This window comes from Stylophora pistillata, chromosome 3, assembly GCF_964205215.1.
Source record: "Stylophora pistillata chromosome 3, jaStyPist1.2, whole genome shotgun sequence".
Taxonomy (NCBI): domain Eukaryota; kingdom Metazoa; phylum Cnidaria; class Anthozoa; order Scleractinia; family Pocilloporidae; genus Stylophora; species Stylophora pistillata.
The window spans coordinates 24,998,953-25,018,159 of NC_142521.1; the positions used below are offsets into that span (position 1 = coordinate 24,998,953).

Consider the following 19,207-nt stretch of genomic DNA (forward strand, 5'->3'; position numbering starts at 1 on the left):
TAATGTTCATTAACAGCGTAGCTTTATTTTAAATGACTGAAATGATAAGAATTTGAAAAAAGTGGATTATTAATCAGTTGGTTCTATTTACAGAAGGAGAGGGTGACATAGAATCTTCCTGCTAGGTACTGCTATACCTGAGCTGAATAATTAAAGAGTAAATGCTAGACAAAGTCTCCCTGGGGGAGAATTAAAAAAAAAATTCACATTAAAAAAAGTTTTGAAAAGTAAAATGTTATTACTGTATGAAGTGGTTCCTTTTCTGTTTGCACTCTGCTGCAAAACAGAAATCTAACATTGTGTTCACTAAGTATCATGAAATTCATGTTAGCCAAATGATGTTGAATAAGCAAATCGGATTTTTTGTGGCAAGCTGAAAAAAGTGGTAAATGTATTTTTGATTACTTTAAAAACAATTATTAGTAAATTCCCTCTGGAATACAATTAAATTGGTTGCGCTGTATACTGTACAACATTGACAGAATTTTAGTTGCCTGGATGAAATTCTTACATGTACTTGCCTAATGAACAAATCAAGAACAAATCAAGCCCTAAACGACACCTCGTCAAATACTTCTTGTGCCACTACAAGATCAGAATATACAACACTATTCATCCCCATCATCCAGAGGTGCAATGGTGTTGATTTCCAGCTGATGTAACTCCATGCCTGTTCCATGCAGCCACAAAGCCAGCCAAATCTCTGTTTGTATGAGGGATGAACACATAATGTAAACAAAACATGTGCACACCATTGTCTGGATCTAAAACATGTGATAGAAAAGATTGTAATAAAAGAATGTAATTTGATAGTAGACATCTCTCCAAAGTCTCTCAATCCGTTGGTTATATACACTTTTCCTGGTAATCATGCTACCCCTTCCTGGGCCTCTTTGTGGATTGGAAAGCATAAAGAGTGATACTTCAGTGTTTTCTCCACCCTTGTCACTTCTAACTCTTGATGGTAAGCCATATTCTGCAACTGCCTCTTTGAATAACTCCAAAACAGTACTTGCTTGGTTGTTTCCAGAGCACCTCAAATAGACAGGAAATCTTGAAAAACCATCAACTCCACCAGGAATTACCAACTTCCATCTGTTATTTAAGACAGTTAAGAGCATCATTGATATCCCCTAAAGTTCCTAAATTAACAGTTAGACTGCATGAAAACAAAACAAAACAATCATACTCAGTGTGCCAATCTGGTCCATCCTGGAAAGGACACAGGTATGATAAAAACTTGCAGAGGTCAAAACTAATGCGAGATACTATTTGTAGAGGAAACACACGACTCACATAAAATCATTTCTGGTGTGAAAGGAGATGAAGTTATCAAATTACACATCCATTTACACTTTAATACCTTTAATCCATAACAAGCCAGCTTCAAGGATAAAAAGTTACAGCGATTGAAGTTGTTCACTTTAAAGATACAAGCAGTAGGAAGTTCTGCAACTGAGACAGAATGCGGAATCTTACAGGGCAAAACCAAATTTGGATCACACCAATTTTACTAAGAGAGATTACATACCTCACAAGTTTATGATTCCCATCTATATGCCACACAGCATTGGCATTAGGACAGCCTTCTCCCTCAGAGTGTTGAATATCGGACTGAAAACAAAGAGAAGAGTAATCGGTTGTTGCGCGGAACAACAAGTCTACCGTGAGTTTCAGGTTCTCAACGGTAGATTCCGCAACAATACCCAATGAGCACAGACAGACAGCGTGGTGATACAATGTATTTGCACGAGTCTGTAAGGTATCACCTCTGTAATAATCTATGCTGTCATGATTATCGAAAAGATTCGGGAGGGATTCCACTCGTCCCGTAAACACCTCTCTTGCATCGGTCGTCACTTATTTCCATCCACCAAACTGACGTGACGTCATATGTCTCCCGTGAACATCTTCGGTTTGCCCTTCGGTTTAACTCGTCGATTTATGTCGAAAAAAAATATGGCGGCCATTGCTGACTGACATGAATAAAGTGCCGAATGAACACAGTTCCAGTATGAGAATACTGCCCAGAGTTGGGAATGAAGTTAGATAATGTTTGCCAATATTTTCCTGACTAATGTAAGTAGCTTTCTCGATTAAGACAAACCTTAAAGGAAAGCAAATAATGCGAAAGCTTCCAATGAAAGATAAGCTCAAGCTTACTTTACTCAGTTTAAGAACTCTACATTGATAATCTGCGATAATATGGCAAGGTAAATTAGTTTCTATCGCAGTCAGTGCTAAAAGTGTTTCATTTGGCGAGGATTTTATTTAACGATAGGTGTTTCAGGTTTCTCTGCTCGATTCTGAAACAACGTCAGTTTGGTGGATGGATGAAGTTCCATCTATCAAAGTGACAGTGACAAATATTTAACAATTATTCGCCTCAGGTTCGGTGAATATCGTCGAATAATCCCCGAGACGAAGTCGAGGGGATTATTCGACAATATTCACCGAACCTGAGGCGAATAATTGTTTTAGTATAATTTCAGAGCTGAACACCAAAGAAATTTCTAAAATTATAACATTTTAGTAACATTTTAGTAACATTTATTAACATTTTAGTGTAACATCTTATATAAACCACGCGGAGCGGTTTATATAGCGTCATATAAGGAACTGCTCGACCAATCAGATTGCTGGAAACTCTTTGCTCAGCTCTGAAATTATACTAAAATTTATTATCGTTCAAATTCAGCCTTACCATATTGTGTCATTGTAGATCAGTTTCTATGGAGTTCTACGCCCTATTACCGCAGAACCTGTTTATTTAATTTAATGTATTTGGAGCTGATAATTGCTGACTGTTACATTCTGAAGCTTAATCATTATTAAAAACTGGGCCATTGTATATTGCTATTCAAGGAATTTGATTGGCTTAGTGCCCATGGTATATGAGCCAATATACCACACCCTCCAAATATGGAAAGCGTACGCATCGGCTTAAAGATGAAGGGAGCCAAAAAATAAATTAAAATTTACATTTAAATCAAATTCTAACTTAAGTTTTTATTAAAACAATTATTCCACAAGCGCTTGTTGGATATGAGATGATTATAGTGAACTTGGCGCTTCGTTCCTCGTTGGCTATCTATCATCTCATATCCAATGCGCACTTATGGAATAATTGTTAAATACGTATTACAATTGTAACTTTTAATGCATAATGATCGAAAAATATTCCAAATAAACCAAGAACTTTTTTGTAATCTTTTCTTCATAATATATTGGAAACTTTTTGGGGAAATAGTACCAGGGAAACTTTCAATCAACACAATTAATTTACACGGTTTACTAATTTAATGTAATTTATTTTTCATGGCAAAAATGGAGGTCACTGAGTTTGCTTTGAGTTGAAATCACACATTGGAGGCTAGGTATCCCTCATCACTTTGCAAAATGTTTGAAGCACCTTAAATAGGTCAGCTTCTTGACAATGACTTAACTTTTGCATACTCTTTGCATTTGTGGCATCTCCAGTTGCGGTTGCTGTTATTGCCCAGGTTGGTATTTTAACACAGGTGGGATGATACCATTCTTTGCATTTGTCATTACTGCACTGAACATATTCTTCTCTATTGTATGGTAGTCTACAGACACAGTAAATAGCAACAGAGGACTTGATGCTGCTCAAGTGGCAGGGCACTCTCTTTTCAGTTTTGGGGAATGGTGACATTTCTCCATTTTCCAGGCAGTCAACGTAGTGTTGTCGCAAAGATTCTTGATGATACTTCTGATTTGTTGGGTCTATACCATGACACAAATCAGTTGCAAAAGCCAGGGAAAACAGACCACAGTCACTACCTCCAACTTGTCGCTGGACTTTCTCATTGACAAAAGTGACTTTGTCTCCAGGATACATCAGCATGCGACAAGCATGCTCTATTGATGTTGAATTCATATTTTTGTAGAGACTATCAAAAATCTTGACGGTACCAGAAGTAGGTGTGGTTGAAATTGTACTAAGACATACCCAGTGTGACCCAGTATTTATGATCTGAATGAACTCTGATGCAGCAGGGACAACAAGAGACCCCTTTACTACTGGATCAATCAGCCCATCTATGAAGGGAAATTGTCTCTTGAGAAGCATTTGCCCTGCATGGATCTCAGAGTCAAAGAGCCAATGGTTCTTCTGTAAAATTGTTGTCTTGCTTTCTAGGTAGAGATTAAGTTTGTAATCTGGATCGTCAGGATAACAATTTGCTATTGTTACCCACGATGCAGGATCTGCTGAATTTTCATCAACAATTATGGTATTTCCTAAAGTAGATTTGCCAAACTGACCTTTGCTAACTGTAGATGATGAACTGTGGCTGGCTGTTGATGACTGACCATTGCTGACTTTTGATGTTTGACTATTGCTCACTGTTGATGACTGACCATTTCTGACTGTTGATGACAAACTTTTGCTGACTGTTGATGACTGACCTTTGCTGACTGTTGATGACAAACTGTTGCTGACTGTTGATAACTGACCTTTGCTGACTGTTGATGACAAACTGTTGCTGACTGTTGATGGCAAACTGTTGCTGACTGTTGATGACTGACCTTTGCTGACTGTTGATGACAAACTGTTGCCAACTGTTAATGACTGACCTTTGCTGACCATCAGTGACAAACTTTCGCTGACTGTTGATGACTGGCCATTGCTGACAAGTGTTGTTTGGCTTTTGCTGAGTGTTGAGGACTGACCACTGCTGACTGTTGTTGATGGACTCACAAGGACTTTTGTTATGTGACAATCACTAACTGTTGATGTCTCACTGTTGCTGATTGTCCATAGGAGACTGTTGCTGACTTTCGATGATGGGCAGTTGCTAAATGTTGATAGCTGACTGTTGCTGAAATGCTCCTCTTTCACTTCGATAGATTGTTTTTGCACACCTTGCATTTTTGAAGAAGGAGAAATGCATCTTTTTGGTATGTTAGTTGCATGGGGAGCATGAATGCTTTCCTGTCTTGTATGTTGCGTCAAGAAGGGTGATTTCATTTCCATAACGGACCATAAGATTTTTCTGCCAGGCTGTTTGATGAGCAAATAGAAGATCATCTTGCATACAAGTTCCATCTTTGTCATCACTGTTGCTTTCAGCATAGATTGATGACAATGATAGTGCACAGGGTCTAAAATAGAATGAATCTTGAGGTTTCTCCTGATGCCAACTTTTAATTTTCTTTTCAAGGTTCTCCTGATCAGTTTTGGACAGCAGTTTTTTCACTGAGGCCTGGTACATGTGGTTCCTTACATCCACATCTGTTGGATAATATCGTCTATTTGTAGATGATGGTGGAGTTTGCTCTGGGAACAGTTCAGTCTTTACAAATTGCCGAAGATGTCTTTTCATCTCGTCCACAGTTTTCACACCTTCGCCAACAAGCTCTCCGATCTTGTGTACAAGCCTTTTGTCAATGGGCTGCAGAATACCACCAACCTGGTTTTTTGATTCATGAAGGAAAAAATGAAAATGGGACCACAATTTTTGAGAAAGATATATCAAAACTGTTACGCTGATAGTTGTAGCTACTAGTAAAATGCCAATTTAATTATTCAATGGGACAGAACAACTTTAACAAGCGAATAAGTCAAAATTATGTTCTTTAGTAAAATTCATTTATGTGTAGAATTTTATCAACCTCTAATTCAGTCCAAGGCAACTACTTGTTAAGCCTTCACCTGTGTAATCGGCCATTATACAAACAAAGAAGCCAAAACAAAAATTATTAATATAATTGTTATTAGGCTAACTTGTGACAGTTATTTTCATTGGCATCAACAAACCTTTCCAATGATGTGATCCCTGTGTTCATCCCCTTTTGGTAATTGGATATATATTCTACGTTCAAACTCTGGTTTCTGACCATCAGTTATATCAGTCTTGAGCTTTTTGGACATGTCTCTTCTTAGTCTTTCTGTGTTCTCCCTGATCTATGTAATTAAGCCAAAACAGAAATAATCATTCAAATTAAGAGACCTTCTTTTACTGAGCAGGAATAAAATATCAAATTTATGGATGTAAACAGTATGGTGATTGCAGTTTTGTACCTTGTAATTGTAATACTTTACCACTTCTGATAACCGAATACTTGCTGGGCAACCAAACTTCATTGTGTCTTGAGGTAAAAACCGCTTCCTTGTAAAGGAGTGATCATCAATCTGTAAATAAAAAATTGATATTTTAAGCCCCTTGCCTCTTTGTGTTAAAAGCACAAAAAGGTTGTACGTAAAAGGATAATGTAGACTTTGTTAGTCACAACCAAAATACCTTGTTTTCAGCATGTTTTGCTTTAAATGACTTTTTCCTGTCTGGCCCATGTTGGCAGTCAAACACCTTGGTGGCAATTATACTGAAGGGTACTCCATCAAATGGAATTTTATCATCCTTAAAATACACTTTCCTTTGCCTGGCAAAGGGATCTGTGCCGTGGAAACAAAGGAGACCTTTCATTACATTTATGTTAATTATAATCTCCATTGCATCCTGGTGTGCTACCTACACTACTTTCAACCCAATTTATGTCACAGCTTTTCCAGCTACTATTTCAGAGATTCAAAGAATGATATTTCATTCATGCATGGATGGATGGATGGATGGATGGAAAACTTCATTAAGAGTGTCAATAACCTAGCTAGGGAAGATCCCTTACTAATTAGTGGACACAAGAAAGGAAAAAAAAGGTGCTATTTACATTAATATTTATATAACGACTAAGAGAAATTCTATAGTTACCTAATAACAGGATTTATGAGAAAAATATTTAAAACTTATGATAGATTGATAAATTCATCAAGCTACTGAAGGGATAACGCTGTTTATAAGACCCCCTCTCATGCCCACAACATATATTCACATCACTGTACCACCCACACTCTGTAATTCTATGTTTAGTGCTTGGTTAGATACACTTACTGATCAGGACATAATAGAATGGCTAAAAGAACTTTCCATAATTATTACTCTTATTGTTATTTTAATGTGTTGATAATTAAGGTTATTATTTTCGCAATTTTTTATGTCTTTTTTTGTCTTACCTCCAGCTCCAAACATTTTGTCGGATTTAAAACAAGAGAATTTTGATGTAGTTTCCAGTTCATATTCCCTCAGTACAGCCATAGCTTCTTCAACTGATTTAACGTAGCCAACATACTTGTTTGTTGAACCTCTTAACATTGCCTGCCAAGTACATTTGGATTCAGTAGCATTGTCGTTCTTACTTTCTAAATGCATGCCTTCAGCTAAACCGCTTTCTTCAGCATTTGCTGGCAAAGCCATAACAAACACTCTGTAAACTTCCAGATCTCGCGGACGAGGAAACCTTATTATAATTTCCTTTCGAAAAAGCCCGCCAAACAACAATTGGTTGCGGGAAAATCTTCGAAATTGCGAGAAAGCCATTCGGCACATTACCGAAAATTTTCGTGCTCGATCGCCTGTTGCCGAACGTCAGTTTCATGGATGGAAAGATACACAGGTTGTCACGCCATCTATCAAACTGACGTTGTTCCGCCTTTGGAATCTAAACAGCTTTACCCTGGAAAAGAATACCCCAAGTTTTCAAGATTTATTGAAATATATCAGAAGCCTGTTTTATGAACCAAGCGAAACAAAATATGCCCCTGAAAAGCTCACAAAACGATGGGAATCCGGCAGGATCATCCGTCATGTTTGTTTTCACGAGAAGGTTCCGACGCATTAACCGAAGATGTTCACGGGAGATCATATGACGTCACGTCAGTTTGGTGGATGGAAATAAGTGACGACCTCTTGCATCAGCCTCAATCTTTGAAAAATGAACGGCTTGGTAGCCACTCCCTCCCCCAAGTAACAGGGACCGTTGGGTCCCAGTCTTTTATGAATGATGAATGTTGACATGAAAGTTGAATTGATAATAATCATCCTTTAACACGCATGTAGAAGTTCGGTTCGAGTAATGAATGTTAGCGTGAACGACAAATTGTCTTGAATATTGAATGTTCGCTTGAATGTTAAACGTTTCCGTATGAATGGTGAATGTCGATCTGGGTCCTATATTGAACCAATAATGAAGCTTTGAACAACGACTGTCGATGTACATTTTTGTCCGTAAATACGCGCCATAGTAATGTAACGGTGTGCACACAAACTTGCATGTTTCACGCTTGATCAAATACGTAGAAAGCTGAATACTGTAAACAAAAATATTCCTGTCTCCAAAAAGCTTTTAAAACATTTCTTGGCTGCTTTATTGTCTGGTATGAAGTTTTTGCCATAACAGGACAGCGACTCTTACTTCAGTTGGACGATCAATAAGCATAATATTTTCTATAAAAAAGCTAGTTGTTTGGTGAAAAATCGCCAGGAAGTGTGTTAAAAGTCCCCGCTGCCGCCGGCAGCCGGCTGTTATTTGAACCCTGAGGATAATACCGAAAAACGATGTAGATCAGAGTAATCAATCATAACTGCTTACCATTGAGGTCAATAAAAAAATTGATGATTGAATACCACTGCCATCCACCGAAAAAAAAATTCCCGCTTTTTAAAACTTCCCCATTTTAAAGATTCTGTCTTTTAAAGATTCCCCGTTTTAAAGGTTCCCGCTTCTAAAGATTCTTCATTTTAAAAATTCCCAGTTTTACAGATTTTCCAATTGAAAGGTTCCTGCTTTTAAATATTTCCCGTTTTAAAGATTCCTGCTTTTAAAGATTTTTCATTGTAAAGATTCTTGCTTTTAAACATTTCCCGTTTTAAAGATTCCCGCTGCATTTTAAAGATCCCTTCTTTTAAAGATCCCTCATTTTAAAGATTTCTCATTCCCCATTCCGCCATTCCCCGTTCTCTATTTTAAAGATAGCCGGCATGGTTTAGAGAAAACTAGACGGTGTTGCGACATCTTGGCGGAAAGTGTTCATGCAAAGAAATCCCGGACTGCTGTTTTCCTTTAATCGTGAAGTTCTGTGAGGGTTTCTTTTCTGTTAGAAACTCAGCTCAGCAGCAGGGTACATGTAGGCAGGTGCAAGAAGAAAACCAGTTGGTCAGAAAGAGAGAGAGAAAAAAATTATGATTGAAGTTTATGGAGAAGAAAAGCAAATGGTAGAATTTAAGGTGGCCCCGAATAAGAAGAAGTACACTTACTGGTCAACATATACGCAGCCCGGCTCCGCAGCAAATGTCGTTTCAGTTTTTTTGTGAGAGGAAAAAATGTTTTGTGGGAAATAAAAACTTTCTTTGCAAAGCTTCATATAATTTGAGAGAGTCTGGCTCGTCATCATCACAGCCTGCCAATCCACAAGGACCTTACTTCAGCACTGGAGTGCTCCATTAGTTCAGCGAGGGTACATCCGTCTTTCCTCAGCGCAAGAAGACGACGAACTTGGTCCGCCGACTTCGACGAGCTCCGGAGACGACGATGCAGAGGAATTCTGTGAAGGGCTCTCAATAGTTGCCTCTTCAGGACTATGACTTTGGCCTTGAGAATACATATATTGCGAATACTCTTCACTGCCGCAGTAAAAAAACAGGGAACTGTGATCCACGTCCTTCCATGGTAAAGAAAGAGCGCGAACTGAAGCAGTTCTCGCGTGCTGTTTAGTTTTATTGCATATTTTTTGTTTGCTGTTCATTGACTAGTGATTACAGTTTTCACCGCGATTCCAACTGTTAACCCCGAGTTTTCCGAAATCTGCCTGCCCCACCCAAGCACTACCGCACCTTTAATGTTTTTTGCGATTTTCTAAAATTTTCTAAACCATAAAAGCAAGGTAAACAAATTCTCGCAAAACTTTGCCAAATGCGACCTATGCCTGACTTAAATCCGTGTGTACACCTGGAGAAAGGAACTGATAACTTTGTGTACTTTCACATTTTCCTTAAAAATGTTGCCATTTTGACAAATACTTTGGGTTAAAATTCCGGGGCTGGGGACAAATATAAAAATATGAAGCAAATGTTACTCATTTTTTTTTGCCATATTTCAATTGAAGAAAGGAAACCGAAATATGTCTCAAATGTACATGGAAGCAACTGTGCAAGGCTAGCACGCATATCTTGATAATGTATCTGTTCGGATTGCTGAAATATTGACAAACGAAATGGAGCTCGACAATCCTCACAACAAATATGCTGTGGCAGTCGAAACCAAGATGGAAACGTGGTTGGCCATATACCAAAGGAATTATCGAGGCTCTTTCATAAGTTCCTTACTGATTCTGGACAACTTGAAACAGATTGTTTTCGAAATAGGCCCAGTGCTGGGGAAGGAAAAGGGGATGAAATCCCTGTCGACTACAGACTTGTGACCAATGATTCCCATCTGGGAGGGCTCAAGCGGAAATTGTCTAGAAGGGACTTTGCTGATGATATCAACATTAGTCACAGTCATTGTGGATCACAGAAGGCTCAATTGGATAAAAAACACTCATTGGGGTGAGTCATTACCGCTAGCATTGCGCATAGCTCACTAGGCTTTCCTAGTTTGAGCACTCTGACATGGCTTAGACGATACCACAAGTGTGGGATCGTTCGGGGTAACCATATCGGTTCTCCCCCATCCTAGCAACAGCACTTCACTGATAGGGGCTAGAAGGCCGAAACGGTACTGTCTGCAGTTATGTACATTTAAGTATGTATGTATATATATACATATATATATATATTTACATATGCCACTATATATATATATATTTACATATGCCACAAGCAACAACAATTGATACGCTGCAACTCAAGGATCTATCACTTGAAATGATCTCATATTGACTTGTGAAGCTGAAGCAATGCCTATTGTTTTCCGTGACATTTACTTGCAGTGCGAAATACGTAGTAAGTCTGGCATAAAGAAATGCACCTAGCACTGCTGGGATACCATTGGTCAACTGATAAAGTTCAGGGAATACTAGAGTCCCTTCGCCGAATTCCGCAACTGTCAATCAAACGTCAAGATGAGCAGAGTAAATTTTCAAGGTGTGATAAGGGAACAATAACACTAATGATTAAAGAGTTGTCCGCTCTATTCATTGTAAGTGCATGGCAAGCAAATTCTTTTGTTGACAGTTTTCAATTAGAAGTATTTTAGAGAAGGGCATGGGGCGTTTTTTTTTTTTTTAGCCGTTACTTAGGAAATCTTGGAATAAACAAGCACAAATAGCCGATCGATGTTAAGTTTTTTAAAAACAGACATGAAGAGTGAGTTCACTATACACTTTTTACGTTCATTGCCAGTTATCTACTCGGCCAGATCTGAGAAAAAGCCGCTTTTATTGTGTGTTATTTTTGATTTCCCAGTCTCCCAGTGGGAACGTCTCTTGTTTGCTGAAAATAGTTATTCAATTTTCCATCCGTTCGAATGGTATAAAACATAAAAAATGATCTGTTACACTTAGACCCATTCAGTTGCTGAAAACTACCTTCGAAACAACAATGTTGAAACGAGCAAGACATCCGCCAGGCTTTTACGCGTCGTTATTTGAGGAACCTCGCGATCGTGGTTGTAACTTAAAATACCGACCGAGATCAAAGCCCATTGCCTTGGATGTTTACCAAGTGGAGCGAAATGTCGCGAAACGAATCCAGGGTGGTAAATGCGAGTTCTTCGTTCAATGGAAAGACTACTCTGCGGCTGAGAACACGTGGGAACCGAGCGAACACATACCGGAGGAGCTTATCGCTGCCTTCGAAAGCAAATGTGTCGATTCAGTTCGCATAGATGAACGCAAAGAGAGACTCGCTCTTGTATTTGAGAGGGGTTTAAAATCTCCCCTTGGATGTAACGAGACGATCATCATGAGGCACGATGTACTGCGATCGATCTTTCCCGGGTTGCCGTCTGACCTTCGTAGCACTTCGTACTTGGTCAATAAAGAGGAACTGCTGACTGCAGGATTTGGCTCTTATCTGGAGAGAATTTTGACCGTGACTGGTGGCTGATGTCGCGTCAATACTCCAGTGAAGTTCAAACTGCTCCTTGGCAGGTCGCCTGCCTTCTTAGACGAGAGTGGCCGATAAACATCTTCCCGCCCCGTTGAGAAAGTTCAAGTGCAGTTTACTAAGTGTTATTTCACCGGACAAATACAGTGAGATGCTGGGTGCTGTTCCAGTATTTACAAAACGGCTTCTTTAGAAGCCACCAAACCTAATAAAAGTTAATGACCAACAGTTGCTAGTTTTATGTCAAACGAATAAATATTGTCGTTTCTATTCTGGAATAGACCATTGAATGAAACACTGAAAAGACATGACTTAAAAACTTTATTCGACAATGATCCACGGTAAACAGACACAATCAGAGAAATAAACTTATATAGCTAAATAAACTTATTTAGCTAAACGGTTGGATCCGCTCCGCCATTCTGCGACCCTACCGAGAGAATACAGTCACTTTTTTAGAAAGTATGAAATCTCAAGCAAACGTGGTACAGAAAATTTTCGACAACAGTAAACACAAAACAAACATTTACCAGCTCTATCTGGCCTTTGCAGCATTTCTTTCACTGTCGGCTGTTCCGACAAAAAGCGAATCGCCAGAATTACCATTCGGTCCCTGTTAAAAGTGGACAGATAACATTATTTTAGTTCCTTAGCTTACATACGAAGGCAGCTTAGTCTTGAACTGAAAATCATTTTAACCTACAAATTTCGCTCTCGGCACTACTTACCATCTTGCCAGGTGGTCACTCAGTGGTTTTGTCTGAGAAAGAAACAAATTATTTGAACCGGCTCTGGCATTTCTGGCCTAGCTATGGGTAAACCATAGAGAATTTTCGCGTAACATTTTACGCCTTTAAACAGCTACTTGTGGTACTCACATTGTCCAAGATCGCCAAATGGCCTTCTAAATAGGCTCCCAATTCCTCTACGAAATCGCGCACTTGGCCATCGGAAAAAGTGAGCCGCGAAATGAACAGTTGTGCGATAAGCATGGTCGAAAGACGTCCAAAACTATCGCAACTCGAAACTGAGTTCAATTGTACATATCAGCTGCCATACCGTTGTTTCCTCTCGTTGTCCTGATGTTGGACTGGCCATTTCAACACGCTTGTTTTACTTTTTTTTTTTGTCCGTCGAACTTGACCGTCGTACAAAAACTAACATTGGTGATATTTTGATCACCAGGACTAAACCGACGGTATAGGGCAGTGAAAGAGAATACTCTGGGAACGAGAACTTGTGAGCAAGCGGCCGTCTGAGGGCACTTTCTGCGCGCGCAGTTTAATTACAGTCGAGGTTTTTCATGATGCCTTGGTTGTTGGATTTAACATCATTCGATTCGGCCGGCGGATGAGTCGCAATCAAACGAATAAGGAACTATGGAGCTATTTAATGGTACTTTTGCTGGCTTATAAACTTTGCACTCGCCATTAATTAGCCCAGTATGACGTATGAATGTATCGCTCCGAAAAACAGGCAAGACAAATACAGGCAAGATCTCAACAACACTTGGAGGTATGTGGCGCTGTTTTTTTCTTCTACCAACTTCAATGGTATTGTTTTTTTATAGTGTGTACGTATTTCTAAAATTTGAAGACCACACACAATGTTTGTCTTGTTTTCTTGTATACAAACTTCATTAGACTTATAACACTTCAATCTTCCCTAACTTTAGTTTCACTGAAATACAGGTCAATTAAGTTTTGCTTTCTTTTTTTGTTGTTGAATGTCCTTCCAGTTATGTCAGTTAGAAGGGAGAGGAGTTCTGTGACTTTCATTTTTTTAAGTTGTGCAAGGGTTTCCTGTTGGGTGGTTGTTTTATTCTGCTGTGGTTCCACAGTTGAAATGCGGGGAACTTTCTTGGCAGCTTCCTGCTTCCCTCCCTCAATCCAAAATGATGCCTTCCTCTTTATGTATTCCCTTGTCTCTCTCTGGTACCCTCTCAAGGCTTCTTGGCGCTTCTCTACCAGGAGCACGTTTGTTGCGGCATCCCAATGGTTAATTTTTCGGTGGAAATACCGTCTCATTTCATCATTTTTCTTTTCAACGCCTTTTGAAATTAAATCAAATGAGGAAAATCTCAGCTACAGTGTCAACTGAATCAATACATGTTCTATCAAAATTTTATATTTTTGTCAATAACATTTTTATTTTACGTAGACATTATACAGAATTACATAATGACATAATTATATACAAAATATCAATCAATTTTAAAACAAGAATGGTCCAGACATGAGACTGACTTAACATATTTTTCCGACTGGTAACCTCAACAAAATGAAGTTTGTCCACATTTGGAAATTGGAATTAAACAGACTTTCATGTTTTGGAACCCATTTCTGTCATACATATTTACCTGAATTTGTATTTTTTGAAAGCTCATTGAAAGGGTACACACCTTGTCCACTGAAAAATCTCAGGCCTCCATGCTTTCTCATCATCAGAGGAACATGGAATATCATGCTATGCATCATTATATGGTGTTATGATGATGGTCTGTGCATAGCCCGGTCCGGAGCCAGACATTGCCACCATATCCTTTCCCCAAGTCAAAGCCTGTAAGTAATCGTGCACGGTCCTATTTTAGCTCACTTCTAACTGAAATCTTCATAAATGGTTGTAATCGAATGTCACAACTTGTAGAACTTTATCTCCGAATTTAGTTTATCATAAAAAACAAACAGCATTCCTTTGTTAAATAAATACCTTTCTTTCAAATGTTGTGATATCATCTTCACTTATTTTCTCCTTGTTCATCATCTCTAACAGCTCTCTGAAATTCTAAATGGTGATCTATAGATTAGGACCAAACAATTTGGAAAAAATTGTAAGCAGCAAAGTCATTAAAGAACCTGTGCAAGGGAATATTTTCAGTCTGTAACATTTTGTTTATATACAGATTCAGCAATACTTACGGTCCACAGTTGCCTTGTATTTTCTACTTTGCTTGGGGGTAAAATCTGCTCAAACAAGCTTGGTAGTTTTCACAGCAGGATCTTTTTCTCCCTTCCTAAGAGTGATGTCCATTCCCATTTGCCATCAGTGACCTTGTACACAGACAAACTGACTCCTAGTGAACAGAATGCTTTCAGTAAGGCATCCAGGTGGTCATGTGTTTTCCTGCTGCTTGGTTTAGAATAATTATCATCCTGAAAAAATGTTTGAAATATTGATTTATTTCAGATTTTGCTGTGGGTTGGATGAGATGTGTCCAACTGCTCTTATAACAATAATGCAGTTCTTAAAGTGCATTATACTGTACATAAGTCTCAATGCTCTTTAATAATTATCATCAACTTACTGTGTCCCATTTCAGTATGTCCAGGATTAATCCCTGCTCCAGCCTGTCTGTTATTCTGAGCATCAGGTGGAGTTCATCCAAGACAACATTATCAATTGGTATTTGGAAGAATGGATCGGAATGGCATCCTGTTTGCTTGGACCATGACTTGAAAATGGTTCTTGCCATGGCTGCACTTGCAAAGTGTTCGCATGAATGTGACATGTTGCACCTGAAACCCAGTAAATAAGGTACTGTAGGTTATATCGTATACCACTGATACTTGTTATTTTACATGAAGTAAGCTAGGTTTTCTAGTAGTTACACTGGCTATATATATCTCAATGTTAAAGTTGTCAAAAAATCTCTACCTTTCATTCTTATGGATCTTGCACCAAATGCAGCTATTATTAGAAGTGGCAGCTTTCATTCCCATGGCAATAAGCAAAAACTGCAAAAATGAAACATGAAAGTAGTGCTAACATTAGTCAAATGATTCGTTATCAAATGGTTTGAGTTTGTCACTCTTTACTCATCAAACAAACAGAAAAAGTCATTTACCTTGTAATCTCCTCCAAGGAAGAATTCAAGTTTTACCATTTGCCCATCAACATCTATCTCTCCATCCTTTACTAGCTTGTTGACATCTTGGATAACATTGGCTAAGGACTTTCTAAGAGTATCATGATCTTCTTTCCCCTTTACCACAGCAATTGTGTGATTGCCTGTGAAAGGTTTGAAAAAGAAATAACATCAGACTTCCCATTAAAGCATGGTATATAAAACTCCTCTTTCTTATGACTTCCAAGTTACTGGAGGATTACATGTTGAACAAGTACTCACCTGAGCTCGACAAGCAGTTCTGTCCATGTTCCACCAATGCAAAAGAGCAAACAAAGAGGTTGCTGGTATTAGATCTTTTTGTCCCATCTCCAGAGATGTTGACTTTAAGCTTTTCAAGTGGCCCTTCCTTGGTCTTAAGCTACAAGGAAAAAAAAGAAAGAACTCTTACTTGGTAAAAATAGGACTATCCTTAGATCATACCTGGGTGAACTTTTGGCTTTTGTTTTGTCTGTGTTAACTCTAACTACATACCATGTAAGCCATCATGGTGTCTGTCATTTTAAGTCCAGGGCTTACAATCTCATGTTCACAGTCTTAAGAACTCAGCTTTTCATTGCAACTTAAATTTGGCCATGCTTTACTGTTACTACTCACAATCTGCCGTAATTCATTTTCAAGGAGAATCTTCAGAGGGAGTTCTGCACCATGGGCCTGTCCAGGTGTTCTCTTTATTTCCCACTCACTGTCCAAGGACTTAGAACAGCTCTCCAGCAGGTGAGTTTTAGGGAGTGATGGCTGCACTTGACTCAGTTCATGGTAACCTTGAAAGTTGTAAAAATTAAAATAATTTTTTTACATCATGGAAATCCAGGTTTGTCAGTGTCTTGCCATCAGTTTGCCCATTTTTGGCAAATAATTAAATTGTAGTCATGTGGTAGGGTTTTGTGTGGCAGATTATATCAGTTATGAGTAATGGTTACCTTTCATTGATATTGACAAACGATCCAAAATGAACAAAATGGTTTTGACTTTTTCCTTTTCCTCCTTGTCAAGCATTTCATATGATGGCCTGGACTGGTCTACTTCACCTTCCTCACTTGAAGATGTGGCATTTGCTGTGTATGGGAATAAAATTACCAGCTTAGTTTCAACTGCAAGATATATCTTGGAAATGTTACCAGTCAGAGCTAGAGTGCTTTTACCTGAATGAGTGGCTTGACCAAGGTTAACAGTGACCTGGCGCCCAGTTGTGTCTTCCATGTGGAGGGTTTTCAGAGTTAAGCCACAAGTCTCAGCAAACCATAATGATTTTTCAGCTTTTCCCTACAGTAATAATGAAATATGTTATTTTCTTGTTTAAGCCTCTAAGTCCAATCAACGTCTAATTTCTCTTCACAATACCACTACTTGATTTAACATTCAATTCATGAGAATGAAGGAAATGACTACTGTAGAGAACAGGCCTTGATTAATAAACATTCTCTCAACTAGTTGAAAAAGTAATGGTGAGAGAATAGAGGGGAGAATGAAGACATTTCCTCTCCCCTCGTTTCCCACCAAGAAAAGCCATGAGAAGAGAGTAAAATCGTCTTCGGATTTGTGATATCACGGCTCATTTGGCTTGAGACTATACGTAGAAGGGAAAAATGTTAGTACCTTAACTCCTTAATGTGACGGTGCTGTTGACGTGGTCCAACCTCCGAAATACGCCTGCCTTGGTGACCCTGTTGAGCTTGCAGATTCCTTAATTCAGCCATGGCTTCATAAAGCTGGGATACCTTGTCTGAAATATAAATAGACTTATTTAGACAGATTGATACGGTTTATTCTGAAACGACGAATTAATAACTGGTGATCTTAATTGCAATGCTATAGATCGTTACTCGAGTTTCAATTTGATCACTCCGACCGTTTTTCTTACCTTCCACCTCTTTTCGTAATTTCTCATTTTCCTTTAGTTCTTCCTCTCTCCTTTTCACCTCGCTCATACTCTCACTTGGCCCACGAAGTATCTCATTTGGGTGAAGTGCAACTTTACACCAAAATGTGGATCGCATGGCTTTTCTGACGTTAACTGGTATCCAATTTTAGACAATTTCTCTTGAAGAACTGCACATAAGGCGTTCGTGTTTTTGCTGACGCACTCTCGCAACTGCCACAGCCCCTCTCCGTTGATTTGCAGGTTAAACATCGGGTTGTAGCCATCAACAAACGGAATAGACATGTGGAAGAATGCAGGGTTGATCGGGGTTTCTATGAGCTCTGAAAAGAGCTCCCGATCAACTCGCTGCAATTCTTGAACGGAACACGTTGATTTACTTAGCAGCGAAGAGACTGTTGGTGGACTTCTTTCGAATGCTTTCTAAATGAAGGTGGTTGAGTTGACTGGTCTCAACGGACTACAGTTGCGAAATTTATGCAAGTAATGACGTCGCTTATTACTTTCAATTTAATGCTTTTAAATCGAAACTCGCTGGACCACAAAATGTTAGCCTCCGTTTGTCGCAGTCTCTGATACGCCAAGTGAACGGACGTGAAATTTCATTGTCCGTTAACTTTCTATAGTCGTTTAACCCGTACTTTATGCGTGCGTGCCTGCGTATATTTTTCGTTGTCCTTTTGCTCTTAACTTGATGTAAAAGTGCTTATCATGTTTTAAATTTCAAATATTTACCGCCATTCCACAGCTACTACTGATTTCGTATATAGATGTAAATGAGGTAAAACATTGCCATTGTTTATAATTGCTCAATTGTTCATGAAGGCGGAGCTTAGAGTTTTTAATATGCACGCGCGAAGTTCAAAATAAATCCGTTCAACTCCCAAAGGCCCTTAGGACGGGGAGGAATTGAAGAGAGAAAATATATGTTCCAGAAATGCTAGATTTGATTCTAAATCCAGACATCGGATTTTCTTCATATGTTGCATGAGCCCTTTATACTTTTTTAAAGAAGACATATCCATATGCAACCCAACGTGCTGATATCTACATTTAGAAGTAATTCGACCTCAAAGTTATCATACAGCTATTTCCCACACTGAAATTTACTCAAAGTAGGTCAAGTTGAACATAGAATTGATAAAGGTTAAAGACATGGTACCGCCAAAATATTGGTTATTTTTTTACGAAAATCTTTTCTTTAAAAACCATATGCAACCCTTTTGATATTTTATATAGTTAAGCTGTGAAAACATTAAACGCAGGAGGACCTTTGCCTATTCCGGCCATTTTCTTTATTGTATCATGCTATTTGTCGTCTCGGTCTTTTAAATTTAGCGCCCTCGCACCCGTAAATGTCCCTGATGTGTCATACAATTCTGCCCGATGATTGGGAACTTACTTTGTTTTGATATTTTCCCATTATTTATTTCATTGGGATATATTTTTATATTTTGTATTCAATAATTGTAGTCAGAAAGCCTTCTTTTGGTCACATGGTCAAAAAGCCTTCTTTGA

At 38.6% G+C, this 19,207-nt stretch overlaps 2 protein-coding genes and 2 pseudogenes across 3 annotated transcripts; all 4 read right to left on the reverse strand.

Annotated features, from left to right (window-relative positions):
• Window positions 1–2,847, reverse strand: LOC148735197 (uncharacterized; annotated as a pseudogene). Its single transcript, XR_015998602.1, has 3 exons — window positions 2,812–2,847; window positions 1,532–1,614; window positions 1–1,095 (listed from the first exon to the last, which is right to left on the reverse strand). The product of XR_015998602.1 is annotated as an uncharacterized LOC148735197 (transcript).
• A 575-nt stretch (window positions 2,848–3,422) lies between these two features.
• Window positions 3,423–4,950, reverse strand: LOC148735198 (uncharacterized; annotated as a pseudogene).
• A 2-nt stretch (window positions 4,951–4,952) lies between these two features.
• Window positions 4,953–7,762, reverse strand: LOC148735199 (calcium-responsive transcription factor-like; the record flags this gene model as incomplete). The annotated part of the gene is made up of 5 exons (XM_088752888.1): window positions 7,034–7,762; window positions 6,267–6,418; window positions 6,047–6,157; window positions 5,783–5,929; window positions 4,953–5,435 (listed from the first exon to the last, which is right to left on the reverse strand). Coding segments are annotated over exons 1-5 (1,266 nt in total), but the record flags the coding sequence as incomplete, so codon positions are not given.
• Window positions 7,763–14,494: 6,732 nt separating this feature from the next.
• On the reverse strand, window positions 14,495–17,807 carry LOC148735200 (uncharacterized). The gene is made up of 10 exons (XM_088752890.1): window positions 17,672–17,807; window positions 17,448–17,533; window positions 16,953–17,073; window positions 16,731–16,865; window positions 16,405–16,571; window positions 16,030–16,168; window positions 15,748–15,911; window positions 15,558–15,637; window positions 15,208–15,418; window positions 14,495–15,055 (listed from the first exon to the last, which is right to left on the reverse strand). Exons 1-10 carry the CDS (start codon window positions 17,805–17,807, stop codon window positions 14,891–14,893), a joined length of 1,404 nt encoding a protein of 467 aa, XP_088609016.1. The 3' UTR covers window positions 14,495–14,890.
• Window positions 17,808–19,207: the final 1,400 nt, after the last annotated feature.

Coding starts and splice junctions, on each gene's coding strand:
- LOC148735200 (XM_088752890.1), bottom strand. CDS start 17,807: ATGCGATCCACATTTTGGTGTAAAGTTGCACTTCACCCAAATGAGATA. Junction 17,074..17,447: donor AAGGCAGGCGTATTTCGGAG/GTTGGACCACGT, acceptor TTATTACTGTAG/GGAAAAGCTGAAAAATCATT. Junction 15,912..16,029: donor GAACTGCTTGTCGAGCTCAG/GTGAGTACTTGT, acceptor AACCTTTCACAG/GCAATCACACAATTGCTGTG.